The 15,292-nt window shown below is 31.2% G+C and overlaps 1 protein-coding gene across 1 annotated transcript; it reads left to right on the top strand.

Annotated features, from left to right (window-relative positions):
• Window positions 1–3,218: 3,218 nt before the first annotated feature.
• LOC130623500 (replication factor C subunit 5-like) lies at window positions 3,219–15,146 on the top strand. Its single transcript, XM_057438989.1, has 12 exons — window positions 3,219–3,326; window positions 4,013–4,055; window positions 4,575–4,639; window positions 4,975–5,111; window positions 6,862–6,941; window positions 7,039–7,112; window positions 8,606–8,765; window positions 9,410–9,491; window positions 9,692–9,821; window positions 13,946–14,023; window positions 14,591–14,645; window positions 14,890–15,146. Exons 1-12 carry the CDS (start codon window positions 3,314–3,316, stop codon window positions 14,984–14,986), a joined length of 1,014 nt encoding a protein of 337 aa, XP_057294972.1. The 5' UTR covers window positions 3,219–3,313; the 3' UTR covers window positions 14,987–15,146.
• Window positions 15,147–15,292: the final 146 nt, after the last annotated feature.

The raw sequence follows: 15,292 nt of genomic DNA, 5'->3' as shown, positions 1-15,292 counted from the left end.
TGGCTGCCAGGGTAAAGAAACGCACTTCTTAGCTCGATGTTTTCTGGTAATCGAGAAACGCGCGGGAATTGATCACAACAAAATAGGCAATGCAGTCTTCATTATTTCAATTGTGTGTTGTTTTGTGTTTGTGAGTTAGCTTGTAGTTCATTCAGTCCACATCGATATTTCTTATGTCATATGTACGCTGAGAAATTCGCTCATTTTTCCACCTATTGTCATCAGAAAAAATAAAATCTTAACTATTCTTATTTTGGCTAGCTAGACTTTGCACACAAAATCTGTTGTGGCTCGTCGTGGTGCTCTTACAAAGTTTTCTGTAAAAATAAACTTGTACGACACAAAGAGAGTGCCTATGCTTTCCCTTTTTTTCTTATTCTTAAAAAAAACCACAAATTTTCTGTTTGTTCAAATCTAAATAAGCAGGTGTATTGCTAGCCTTGTCTTAAGTTAAAAACAGTGCATATGGAATTTTATGACTAATGCACAATGTAGCTAGCGACTTCGAATTCGATGACAAGTTTTCAAACACTAACATAATGAATAAATAATTTTTTTTATGTTTATAAGCAACAACAGCATCAACACATGTTGTCTGTAGACATGTGTTAAATTTCCAAGGAGTATTAATAAAAGTAAATCTTTATATGGTCTAATAATATTCTCTTCTATGGGTTATAATATATAAAAAAAATAAAAATAAAAAAAAGAGAATAAAAATCAGCGCTTAAAATCAGACTTTTTTTCAAAACAATTGCCATGTCTAGTTGCATAATCTAGAAAATTGTTCACTTCGCAAAAATTATGTATTCAATAGAACAACCGAGACAACTCCCTGCAACATCCAACAGCCCACACAGTGTGCCATCTCCCCAATTTCCCTTGGCACGGCTTGGGCTAACCGGGGACTATAGTAACATTCACTCCCTATATTAAATTGCCGTCAATTGAAATTTCACAATAATCTTGTAACCTTGCTTTCGAGAGTAATGATCTTTTTAACCCAAATTTTATGCTGGTTGTTCTTTTGTGAGCTAATTGCTTGACTTGAATCAGTCTTAACAATATTGGAATCTGGTAAAAATGCGGATGTAATTTATCTGGACTTTGCCAAAGCTTTTAACAAAGTTGATTAATAATAATAATAAAATTAAAATCCTTGATATTTCTGGTAAACTGTTCCAATGGTTGAAAAACTTCTTGGTCAGGGACACTCAATCGGTAGCAGTGGACGGCAAGAAATCAGATGTTCTTTCCCGTGTACCACAAGGAAGTGTCTTAAGACCACTGATATTTCTGATCCTTATTAGTAATATTGATAAAGATATCAAACACAGTAACTAAAAAAAGTAAAGTCAGCTGTTGCAGATGTCCAGGATGCTCAAGACTACAAGTAAACTAACATGAAATTTAAGACAAGAAATTTAAAGTTGGCAGGCACATTCGTGATGATACCTTGAAACTATGCAAAAGCTTCCTAATATGTTCAAGATCAATTATCAAAGAAAAAAAGGAAGTTCGAGATCTTGGTGTACTGATGACAAGCAATGCCTTGTTTGAGAATCACATCACATTGTGTATATAATTGATCCTAGATACTACACACCTTTTGTATACAAGATTACAGTTATGGATGTTTTCAATTTTCCAAAAAGCTTTTCTTAAGCTCAAACCTTTGTCTTCGGGATGTAATATCTAGAGGATAGTCATGATCGAAATCTACAAAATATTAAATGTTTACTATGATGTGGAGTTTCTCTACAGTTTACTGTTGTACCAACGTGAAGATATATACACACCAGTTGCGGAAGCCCTATACTAGAACTACTTCTCAACTCAGCATTGTTTAACAAAAATTAAAAAACCATGGCTAAAATGTGCATCTTGTTTGCTGCCAAAGAAAGCACCTGGTAACCACCACCAGCCATTATGCAGAATTCAAATCAGCAGCTGACAATGTGCAAATCAGCAAATAAATTTCATGCAAAACTTTTTGGGGAAGAAATCTTAACTCAGGAATAAAATATTTCATATTTTAATAAAAACTAACCAACCATGCGTTTTGTTGTATGTTAGTGTCAATTACTTCTGTTCTGTCACCAGTGCTCGTTCCAGTTGTTGCCATGATTGTTAGTAACCTTAATTGTGTTTCAATTTTTTAAAATCTGTTATCAATTACTTTTTTTGTTGCATTGTAGAGAGCTTTCTGTATTTGTGTGTATTTGTGTGTATGACATAGCGCTTTTTTATTAAGTAAAGTTATCAAGAATCAAAATGTCTAAAAAGTCTACAAAACATCAAACATATTTTTCTTTATCAAAAGAAAGATTTTATTTAGCAACTCAGCATTTGACTTTACAGATAGAAATAGCCAAAGCAGCAGCAAAGGTAAAAATTTATGAGATAAAAGTTCAAGAAGGAATGGACAGTCTTGTGCAGAAGTATAGTACACTATAGTGTATTCTGACAATAATTTCAGGTTACTACAACCTCTAGGGTCAGCTCATAATAAATAGATAAATAGTATTGACATAAATAATTTTTAATAGTTTTTAAAATGTATATAATTGGTAAAATATTTAACTTCGCTTTAGATTATAAATAAAACTTTAAAAAAAGGCAATTAAAAAAAAAAAATAATGATGATCGCAAAACAATCAAACAAACACAAACAATCATAAACAGACAAAAAAGTAGCAAATCTTTATATAAGAAAAATACACTGCTATATGCAGATGACTGGGAAAAACTGTGTGCACATGCTACAAACGCCAAGAATTAAGAAACTACTTCATTTTCTTCAAAGAAACTCCTCCCCATCTAATATATAAAATTAGTAATATCCAGATCATAATAATATAATATAAATGGTCTTTACTTTTCATAATTTGTCTAACTTCGTTTTAAATTGATTCACTGTGTTACATGACACTATGTCGACCTTTATAAAAGAACGTCAGCAAAGTCGTCAGCAAAAATTGTTAAGAGGCGAAAGATGAATTACCGGAAAAGCGTAGCCAGCTATTTAGACAGAAATAGAAACTAAGAGTCTTTAGGTTTTAAGATTCAAGCAAGTAGATAAACAACAACAACTTTGATTCACTTTACCAGTCGAATAAGACTTTCAAAATGTTGAAACTCAAATCTTAAAATAGATACTTTTGATAATAATCATACCTTTTTGTATTTCATCTCCAAATTTAAAGACTTATAGAAGCTAGTACAAGAATGTTATAGGCTGACTAGGCCATACAGTTTAAAAAACACATATTATATCTGCTAGGAGAGTCAGAAGAATTTATCCAAGACAAACATGTTAAAAGGAGGTAAAAGTTTGTGACTCTAACAAAATTTTAAACTTTGACTCTGTTTTGTGCTACCATAGTCTTAAATCATGGCGCCGTAGATTAGTGGTTATAGCTCCCGTACTCTGTGCGGGAGACCGGGGTTCGATTCCTCTTGACGGCGATTCAACATGGGCGAGTGAATGTTACCATAGCCCCGGGTTAACCCAAGCCATGTGAGGGAAATTGGGAAGATGGCACACTGTGTGGGCCGTTGGATGTTGCCGGGAGTTGTCTAGTAGAGGGCGGGCCCTAATTGGGTCTGCGTCGCTCAAAATGAGCATTAAATACTCTAGGACTCTCCATCTAAGCCATGGCCCCTTCTGGAAATAATAGACAGGGTATATCCCTCGATATTTGTGAGGCTAGCCATGTAAAATATGCACATCTATCTAATTTTAAATGTTAAGCCCTGATTTTATTCCTGTTATGTTTAAAAAATTGCAAAAAATTTACAAGAAGGAAAAATATGTTTCCACTTAAAATCACTTAAATATGGTAGATGATAATATTCACCTTGTTTTTTTGTGCCCAAATCTGTACAGGCAAAACAGAGTCCCAATGACATCAGGTTCCAAAGTAAAAAAAATGCTAAAATTACGTTGCAGTCTTTAAGTTGTCTAGTATTAGTATTCTATTCTTGCTTAATATTGTACATATTTTTATAGACACAAAAATGCCAATTTCAGAAATAGACAGAAGACTGCCATGGTAAGAATACTTTGAATTATAATTAGAAACAGTCATGTATCCTCTTCAAGATGGTTGAGGAATTTTTACTGTTTTTGTTTACTGTGCAAAGTAAGAATTTATATATTATTAAACAATGCGAAGGTACATTAAAAATTTATAATCTAGGTTTCACAATTTCATTGGTACTATTATACAGAACGCTTAAAGAATATTTTAATTTTGTTTTAATCACATTTTAAGGTCCTGTTTTATTATTTCTGGGGAAAATAACAGTGGCATTAAGGCTACTCTGCCAATGGTTAAGAACAAAACAAGGTGATCATCTAAAGCTCTAATGATCGTTTTTTAATAGTTTTGAAATTAGTAATATTTGAACTTTGTAGAGTTTTTGAATGACGTATATAGTAATAAACGTTGTAAGATTTTGTTTTGTTAGTTTTGTACCAACTAATTTGTCAACACAATCACACAAGGATAATAAAAATTTAATGGAAATTTAAGAAAACATTTCAGTGTATATGATTTTTATTTTCATAGGGTGGAGAAATACAGACCAAAATGTTTGGAAGATTTAATTTCTCACAAAGACATAATAACCACAAGTATGTGTTTGTTGTCTTTAGAGAATGTGATGATGGCAAAAATGGTGTTAAGTTTTGGAGCTTGAAACTATCTTGATTGTTCTTGTGTGCACTACTCAAAATTATACATTTTATGCACAGCTGAGTTTGAAAATATCCGATAAAGACAGTATTTTTGTTTTTCTAGCCTCCTAAAAACATTTTAAGATAATACTATGAGAATTATATGTTATTTTGAGTTATTTTGTATTTAATGCGGATTTATAGAATTTACAACATCACTGATTACATCAGATTGTTCATGGCATGTACATTTTAGCACAAAAAATTTAATGCCAATCATTTCTTTTTTACAGTACAACGGTTTATCTCTGAAGATAAACTTCCGCATCTTTTATTTTATGGACCACCTGGTACTGGCAAAACATCAACAATACTAGCAGTTGCTAAGCAACTATATGCAGCAAAAGAATTTCAATCCATGGTGCTAGAGGTACGTGAAAATGCTGCATTGTATTCTTCAATTATTTTTATTGTGTTTATTTTGCATGTAGGTTTCTGACTTACTTCTGATATAATTAATAGTCTTTTGAGTAAGCTTACTTACATCTGCCATCCTCAGCATTCACCTTATGGTAATGTTTTCTTGTGCTGCTCAGGTCTAAATTTTTTGCATCCTTATTAAAGAGGGCTCATCAGGTACAGTCTAGAGAATGTTATCAATATAGATTTCAAACAACTGTGCATGTGGTTAAAGTCTCTAAGATTTCTGGAAATATGCATTAAAGGAGTCTGAGTACTTGCCAAAGAACAAAAACAGATAAGTGACTCCTGCTAGCAGATGACATTACTGCTGGGAGTTTGCAGAGTAGCATAAAACAGGATGAAGAAAAAAATTGGTGCATAACTTTCTAATATTTTTCAGATGATATCTGTCTCTTTTTCTTTGTGGGAAGTATACTAATTACATCTATAAATTATTCCAGTATTTGTTATATCTGAGCCGTTTATTCTGTGCAAAAAAGTTTGTACTGATGGTACTGTTTCAAGCCATTTCACTAGGTATTTCAATGATGACTGTAACTCTAACTGGTGATTTCCATCAGCATAATGACTGGTTCTCTTGATTAAAAAACTTGAAGGATCTAGCATGATAACGTTTTCTTTCTTTGATAACATTGTTTATATGTCATCATGAATGTGATTGCTTTAATTATTAGTTTTTTCACAATAGCTCAACTTTTGTTTGATAATGTTTAATTAGACAATAATTGGATTCAGTGACGTTTAAGATTGTGTGAGTCAGTTAGGTTGATTAATTTATTGAAGGAAACCTATGACAACTGTAAAACTTTGGGGCAATGTACTTCAATATTTTTTTTTATTATCACATGCAAATGATGAAGAGAATAGGGTCTAAGACACTTCCTGTGGAACACCTAACAGAATCTGTGTTGATGAAGATACACTGTCATTTAAATAAACCATTTAAGTTTGATGATGATGACGACTGTTTTTTAATGTCGCATGCAGAAGATGAAGAGAATAGGGTGTTGGTGAAGAGATGCTGTCATTTACACAAGCCATTTGAGTTTGGTTTTTCATGGCGGCTGTTATTCACCCTAACATTTTTCTTTCTATGCCAAGTTTTTACTTTTGCTAAAGTTCTGTTGAAATATGGACTTCATTGAATGCCTTTGCAAAATTAAAATACTTTTTTTCTTTTGTAAATGATGTGGTTTGTGTCCTATTGAATGGGCAAATCTAAGGTTGATTAGATAGGTTGTGTGTTTCTTAGTGATTCTATTTCTTACCTTTCTTCTCAAAAATATTAATAATATGAAATGTTACCAGCTAAAGCTTGGCTTCCATTCTTGTGAATCAATGTAACTAATACATTGAGAGGAAACTTGATTTGTGTACTTGTTTAGACGATTCTTGCCATATTTATTTAAATATAATTTGATCTAATAAATGATGTATGATCTAATAATAACACGATCTTTTCATTTAAATATAAGCAGTGCTGGAAAAAAATCTGGACTAGGAGGTACGTGCGAAGACAATGCATTTAATGCATCTTCCATGTTTTCTTCTGTAAATGTTCTTATGTAGTTGTTGTAGGTGCAATAGCTTTAAATATGTTGGGTTTTCTGGTTTTGGATTAGTAGCACTAAAAAATAATGTTTAGAGAATTTATGCAGGAGTGCTAATTTTAAAGCAACACTTTTGTTGATTTTTAGCTAAATGCATCAGATGACCGTGGCATAGGAATTGTTCGAGAGCAGATTTTGGGATTTGCAAGTACCAGAACAATATTCAAGTATTCAAATATTGATTTTAAGGTTTTTAACTTCTGTGTAAGCAAGGACTCTGTAACGATAAAATATTAGAGTATTATTTTGTGAAGTTTATTTTAGGTCAAAGTTCAAACTTGTCATTCTTGATGAAGCTGATGCAATGACAAATGATGCTCAAAATGCTCTCAGAAGAAGTATGTTTAAGTTATTTTTGAACAAATATTTTCAGAGTGGCTACCATACTCTTTTGTTTGCTTGGAAAAAAAATAATTTTCAATAATTTTACACAAATATACATTGTAAAAACTTTTATTATTGCTTTCTACATCTTTTCTGCCAGATCACAAAAAAGTCACAGATTTCAAATACATAAAATTTCAGAAAAATCAATAGAGAAGATGTTTACGTATTACTATTATGACCATGTCAATATATAGTCGAACTTCCTTGGTTATACACTGACTATTTCTGACTCCTGTTTTTTAAGCAATTCAAAATAAGGCTAGATTATGCTTATGCAAAAAACAATAACAAAACAATGAACTAAAATTAAAAACTTAAACGTTGCCTTATAAGCTATATAAAAAAGATTATTAGAATGAATTGTTCCCGTTTTTACTTTTAAAAAAACTGTGACAAAACTAAAGGTAAGGGTCATTCCCTATTCAGGAAAATTAAAAGAAAGGTATTTTCAGGCTTGTTTATTTGTAAAGCTATAAATAAGCAGGTCCCATCTTTATGCTTCATTGCTTATGCAAAAAGATTTTCTTACATACCTAAATTTCTCAATGGTTTACTTCATAGAGCACAAGAAATTTCTTATTTCTTGTGGTTTATGAAGTAAACCATTTAAATTACAGTATGTCACAAAATCTTTTTGCTTAGGCTTCAAGTGTACCTGTAGTGACAAGTAGTGCTTGAAATTCCCTAAAACTGCTGGAATTGGTATATACTCCTGAAAAAAACCTTCCGAATGTTGCGAAAATAGAGGAAAATTTCTACAACATTCTTGGAAAAATATTTTTGAAATCTATATTTTATCTACGTTTTGTTCTTTTTTGAGTAAGTCGTTCACATCATTGATCTTGTTAAAATTTATATTTTTGTCAAATGAAATTACTCCTGCATGTAGGTCAGAAAGCTGTTAAAATACTTTTGGATAAGTTCTTGCAGTTTCTCTTTAGAAATAAGAGGTGTACCTGGTGTAGATATACGCCATTCATTAGATATACGCCATTCATTAGATATGCGCCATTCAGTAGATTACGCCATTCAACTTTTTTTAGTTTGAAATAACATCAAAGTTAATTATGATTTCGCTGAATTCTTGCATTCTTGTTATTTATTGATTGCAGTATGTTTACAACTTTAATCACATTTTCTGTTAAGCGAACCAATGTTGTTATTTTAAGCGGTATACGGTATCATTTTGGCTGCATGTTTCGTACCCCATAAATGTCGAGAATGAATGTTGAAAATAAAAATGTCGAAAATAAATGTTGAAATTAAATTTCGGAAATAAATGGCGAAAATAAAAATGTCAAAATAAATGTCAAAAAATTAATGTCAAAAATTAATGTCGAAAATAAATGTCGAAAATAAATGGTGAAAAATAAATGTCGAAAATAAATGTCGAAAAAAAATATCGAAATTAAATGTTAAAAATAATTTTTCTTATTTTTATTAGTTATGGAAAAATACACAGAGAATACAAGATTCTGTTTGATTTGCAATTATTTGACTGGAATTATACCTGCTATACAGTCGCGTTGCACACGATTTCGATTTGGACCATTAGACACGGAGCAAATGTCATCAAGATTAACACATGTCATCAACACAGAAAAGTAAGATATTTTTTGACTCACTCACTATTCGTTTAGCTTCTTTGACACTCAGGGTAGGTTGCACATAGGGCAGTCAGCAGTCGTGGCACAGGATTTAGTTTGGTCCGAAGAAAGTTATGCGAAACGCTTTTTTTAAAAATGATGAGAAAATAATAGGTTTTGTATGTTAATACCTTTAATACTTCATTAGACTATGGTTTATTTTTTTTTTACTTTTGATAAGATAGTTTTTTGGTTATCTGTTTCATTGGCTTGCATACCATTGCAAACTTTGCAAAATTGTTACTAATTAATCATGGACTTTTTTCATAATTTCTGTGGCCACCCCGCAATGTCTTGATATTCGTCATGATCACTAGTAATCGGATGTTTTGAAGTTTCTTCTGGTCGGTGTCAAAACCAATATGAATCACGAACCATAGCGTAAATTTAAAGAAACGAATTTAAATATACTAAAGCAGCATTAGAATTTTAATTGTAGTGTAAAATTAAAAACCTTTTTATTGTGTTGATTAGCGAAATCATTTAAAAAATTTGAAACTTATCAAGGAAAACTGTTGTTTGTTTTGGTATCAACTTCCAATCAATACGTTCAACTTTATTCCCCAATCTATTTTTTTTACTTCTACCCTCCTACGCTTTAGTGTTTCTATAACAGAAGATGGAAAGAAAGCTTTGCTTAGACTCGCGAAAGGTGACATGAGACGATCTTTAAATATATTACAGGTATGTATTTTTTTATTAACGGGAGAGGGAGAGTAGAAACTGGGAAAAAAAGTTACGAGCTTTATTAACTTAGCTCCACAATTTACTCCTTTAATTCTTGATTTATCATAATTAAAGATTCTGGATAAATCAGAATATAAAATGGCGAGGAAGCTCAAAACATACATATGCTTTGGTTATGTTCTTTATGTTCTTTTCAGAGTACGCACATCGGTTACGGTAATGTTACGGAAGAAACCGTTTACACATGTACTGGTAATCCTTTGCGACAGGAAATTCAAAATATTGTCGACTGGATGCTTAATGAGAGTTTTGCGACCGCTTATAAAAGTATCCTTTTCTTAATGATTGGCTGTGTTCTGTGTTTGTTGTTTTCTGCTGTAGTTGTTTCTTCGTTTAGTTACTTGTTGCGAAAATAAATGTGTACACTTTTATGCCGCATGTGCAGTTCATAAAAGAAACAAAGAAATCTTATTGCGGTTTGAAATCTTAATCCCTGTCCATATGAAGGCTTTTTGGATTTAATTCGAGAAAGTGTGATTATGTGAAAGTGCGATATTATTTGTGGAGTTTCTATATATCAGCAAACAAAGCATCCACAATACTCATGTTTTCGTTAAAAATTTAAACTTCAAAATAAGTTGCTTGTTAACTGCGCGTGCTATTTCGCATTCTCTTTGCGCGTAAATTACAGGGACGCGTAAATCAAGGTGATACAAGCCGCAAATATAATAAATCTATTCTTTATTTTCAACCTTTCATTAAAACAACATTATGTTTAGATATGCTATGTACGCAAAAAAACTTTTTGCGATCCACGTCGCCCGTATGACTTCTTTGTTATGTTCAATGACCTACTCAGCGAAAGTATTTCGTTTCCAAGTATCTGTGAAGGAACACTATTGGATCGCCCTTCAAAATACAAACTCTTTTTGAAAGGTGAAGTTGTTTCAACTATACTTGATATGTTCGAAGTTCGTGTTGTTTCGGGTTTGTTGTTATAAATTCCATTTCTAAATGATGCGTTTAGTTGTTGCTCCCAAAGTTTATACATTCCCAGCAGCTCCTGCCGCCATGTTTGTTTATTATTTCTGCGATTCATTTTTTTTTGTGAATGTCGAATGTAACCATATTTGTTTGCACCACCAAAAATTCTAAAACAGCTTGAACCTAAAAAGAAGCTTTTTTTCTCCTTCTCAACAACTTATTGTGTCCAATTATTCATATTTTTTCATCTGTTCTGGTAATCTTATATATTAATTCCCTTGCGTGAGTAAAACTGTGAGTCCACGACACGGAAATCACGGGTCACTTTTTTATGACGTGGCTGTACGCTAAAATTTAACTAAAAAGATTAGGGTTGTACTTCATAGAAATCGCACATAAGGTGTAAATATATAACCCGCTGCTAATAACGATATAAATATATATACCCTTATGCCAAAAAACTCTATGTTAGCATATATATATATAGGTACCGCTTTATATGAAACGGTATTAGATATTCACAAAGCATACGGACTGTTAAATGAAGTTCCTAGCATAAAACGGAAATTGTGTTTACGAAAAAGATGGCTGTTCTTTTTGAGTATTCTCTACTCTTTCATTCAAAATAAATCTTTAAAAAAACATTTGAAGAAGAGCATGGTTTTGTAAGGTTTTTTCATGTTTTATTTTCAGTTTTGATTATATTATTGTTGCCAGACATGTTTTATAGCTAGCATCATAAAAAGCCAACCACCACCAACAGCTAGCTAGGAATATATATATATATATATATGTAGCCATGTTCTTTATACCTAGCTAAGTCTCCAGTTTATATTTAAGTGACTAGCTATTAGCTGCTGTAGCTAGCTAATGCTAGCTTTAAACTAAAGATTCCCAGTATATATATTCCCACAAAACACATCAAACGTTATTAACCCTGAAAATTTTAAACATTTTCCTGGGTTTTTTTTGGTTTGCGAAGTTCTTTCCTCCAAATATTCTAAAAATAAAGTTCAGAAATTACTTATTTTTAAAATGTAAGTTTAATTTGTTTCAAATTGTGGTTTTGACATTTTCATGTAAGAATTTGTGGGCAAAAACCTTAATCAGCATGCTAAAAGAACTGACTTTTCTTAATTTAGAATTACTAAACACAACCATTTTCTTACATTTAGTGTAAACTTTTGTGCGTATGGCTTATATTTAATACACCAAAAGAGCTACTTTGTTGATTTCCATTTTATACTCTTTGTAAGCTATTTTTTTCTTCTTTTTGACATTTTGAATTAACTTATTGTTGTAGAAGGCATATAATATACATGCATATAAAAAATGGAATTTTGCAAATTTCTGTTTTACCACTCAATTTTTACATTTTATAAGTTATTTGGAACAGAATGGTATGAAATAGACCAAAATACCTGATCTTAGTTGTTTTTAATTTACAGGCTGTCTCTGTGAAACTTTAAGGGGAACATTTGGTGGAAGACAATGGCATGACATATACTGATAGAACTGATTTTTGTTGTGTTAGATGTTATATCTGAACCTTTTTGACATTTTATGTTACTTTTGCGAGGAAGGACCATATATATATACACAGAAGAAGAATTTAATTTTACACCTTGCAAGCTTTGTTTTTCTATATTTTGTATAAATTCTTACTGGGGAGGACTCCGTGCAATATATCGAAATGACTGATCCTTCTCGATTTAAATTTGATGTGTTCTAAATCGTATATAGTTTTGGAAATTTTGTGTAAGATTTAATGGGTAAGGGCTAGATGCAATATGTCAAAAAAACTTTTTTTGTTGAATCAGAAGCACTCCCTACAACCATTCTTTTTTTTACAGTTTGTGAAGCTTTTGTGAGGAAAGAGTGTATGCAATATTATCGAAATAACTGATTTTTGTTGCAAACTGTTTTTCTTTGGCATTTTGGATTAAAATATTGTTTTAGAGGGCATATGCAGTAGATATATGTACCGAAATAATACCTCTCATTTTTTACATTTTGATTAAACATTTGTGGGAGACCGTCGGTATGCGAAGGACCAAAATAAGAGATTTTAGTATTATTTAGAATTTGTATTTTGTGTTGCAAAATTGGTGCAAAAATTGACATAAAATGAACTTATATACAGATTGATTGCTGTTGTTTAACATGACTCATTATGACTTATATATATATTTTATGAAAAATTGTGACAGAATACTATGTGAGATTTGAAATTTTGTTTACTTTATTGATGGTAAAACAGCATGCAAATTGCTAAAAGGACTTTATTAATTTTAGATTTAAACACCGTTATTTTGTTGGCATTTTGTCTAAAGTTTGGTGAGGAAGGACCGTATGCAATATATCAAATAATGTTTTATTGCATTATAATTTATCCTTGCAAATCCCTTTTTAACACCTTAGATAAAAATTTCTACTTAGGCAAAATTTATTGTTTATTTTTCACATTTTGTATCAGCCTTTGGCAGGGTTTGCAATAAACTAACTGATTTTAACATATACAATGAGAGAGATTTGTGTTTGACATTGATCAGTTTTTTTGTATATATGTGGCGTTTTGAGTGATTTAAATTTTATGGGTGAGATGTATGTTGAAATGCTTTTAAAAACTTTTTTCCGAATAATTTTCGCATTTGTCAGATGGTCAGAGCAGTAATTTTAGTAGATTTAGATTTTAAATGTCACATATATACTGCAGTTGTTGAAAACCTTTAATTTTTTTGGTCATTTATATAATAATGCAGATGTAAGATGCGCACTGCTGTATTGTTTGTTTTTTGATGGACATATATCTGCTACATAAATTAAATGGAATACAGTGGATTCTTCCACGGGAAACAGCTAGTTATGATATTAATAACATAACCTTGAAGGGAATTGGTGAATAATAGTCGAAGGTTTATTTCAAACATTTTTAAGTAGCCCTCACTGTATTTTAGACTTTTAATGTTTTTTTTTAAATAAAACAAAACGCTATCTCATTATATATTGTTGATAAGAATATCAGATTGGGATTCCAGATTAAAAACGATCGAAATATAAAAAGACCTGTTTTGCTTTTTAATTATAACACTAACATATTCAAATTTCAGTCTTCAAAATTGCTAAAAATCTGTTTCATTTTAAAAAACAAAAGCAAACAAACAAAAATAAAAGTTTTTGGAACGTTCAAACTCATTAACATTTCTTTTATCGAAATCTGATTGTTTAAAATTCATGGTACGATTCACATTCACCAATCAAATATTTATTTGAATTTTTTGAGTGTTTTTTGTAAAGTAGGATTGTTACAAAGTACAGGATGGTTACAATATAAAAGCCCAAAATCTGTTCTGATAATCATGCTTCAAATTAAACTACACAAGTGGTTTATGTTACGGAATATCTGTTATGTAAATTACACAGTGTTGTTTCTGGTCAATTATCGTCTTTAACAATACATTTTGCAGAAATCACAGAACTTAAGACGAGAAAAGGTCTTGCATTACAAGATATTTTGTCTGAAGTTCATTTGCTTGTTCACAGAAGTAAGTGTGTTTAATTAGCAATTTTCTCAATTATAAGTATGTTATGTTATGTTATTTTGTTATACTACTTTGGAAGATCTCAAGACCTGGCAGAATCTTCATTTTCTACGTTTGGTGATTAGCTTACAAATGAGTTGTACACGCTGTTCTTTTATAAGCAACATGAGCAACCTTAGGCCCAAACCGTTCAAAAACAAAGCAACTTTTTTTTGTCTGGCTAGCTATTTTCTTCGAAATTCTGCACAGAAATAACCGAATTATTGCATATAAGGACAGTTGAATTACCAATAATGGTTTAAAATATTTTAGATGCATTAATATACCATTTTGTATAGCATTTTTTGAAAATACAGTCGCTTTAAAATGTATTATTTTGCAGACTATCTCTTATTGAAAAATATTGTATAATTTTTTATAAAAAATACAATTAAAAAAATGGAAATTTTTAACAAGTAATCATTCATTAACAAACATGAAACTGATATTTACATTTTTGCATGACTTTTGTGCAAATGTTAAAAACACCGAAGCAGCACCAGTTATAATATTGATTCTTCATACCTTTAGTTGATTTCCCACCCAATGTGCGTATAACATTATTAAGCAAGATGGCGGAAATTGAGTGAGTTTATTTATTTCAATGTATTTTCACGACCACTGTTCATCACAATATTTGATTGATTAAATGTTAAATAGCTTTAAATAAAAAAGTTATCAAATCTCTAGACTGAGATCTTTTTCCAGCTCGTCAACTTTAAAGTTAATAATTTGAAACGTTAAAACTGTTTCATGCTGTTTCGTGGTAAACATTTCAAAAGCGGAGTAAAATTGAACTGTAGACAACTGTTAAATCTTTTTTTATGTAGATATAATTTGTCGGCTGGTACGTCAGAAAAGATTCAAATGAGTGGCTTGATAGCTGCTTTTCAATGCGTACGAGACACGGTTGCTGCTGAAGCATAGAGAGAAGTGATTAGTCATAAAGCCTGCCACATCGATATAACATCCTTTCAGCACAAACCGTGTTGAGGGTATTTCTTGAGATAGCGAATATCGAATGTTTTGTGAACGCGATGTATTCCTTATTTCATCGTTAAAAAAGAAAAAAAAGAAATTCTCAAAATATTTTGTAATTTATTGCTTTTATTCTGTGATTAGTGATTTATATTACATTTAGTTTTTAATCTCACAAATCAATAATCTTTCCAACTAGACGACGAACTTACGCAGGGACCGAACCCACAACCTTTTTGAACGTAAGACATGTGC

The sequence above is a fragment of the Hydractinia symbiolongicarpus genome, chromosome 13 (assembly GCF_029227915.1).
Source record: "Hydractinia symbiolongicarpus strain clone_291-10 chromosome 13, HSymV2.1, whole genome shotgun sequence".
NCBI lineage: Eukaryota > Metazoa > Cnidaria > Hydrozoa > Anthoathecata > Hydractiniidae > Hydractinia > Hydractinia symbiolongicarpus.
Note: the sequence above shows the minus strand (reverse complement) of the source record. Positions and strands in the feature narration are given on the sequence as shown.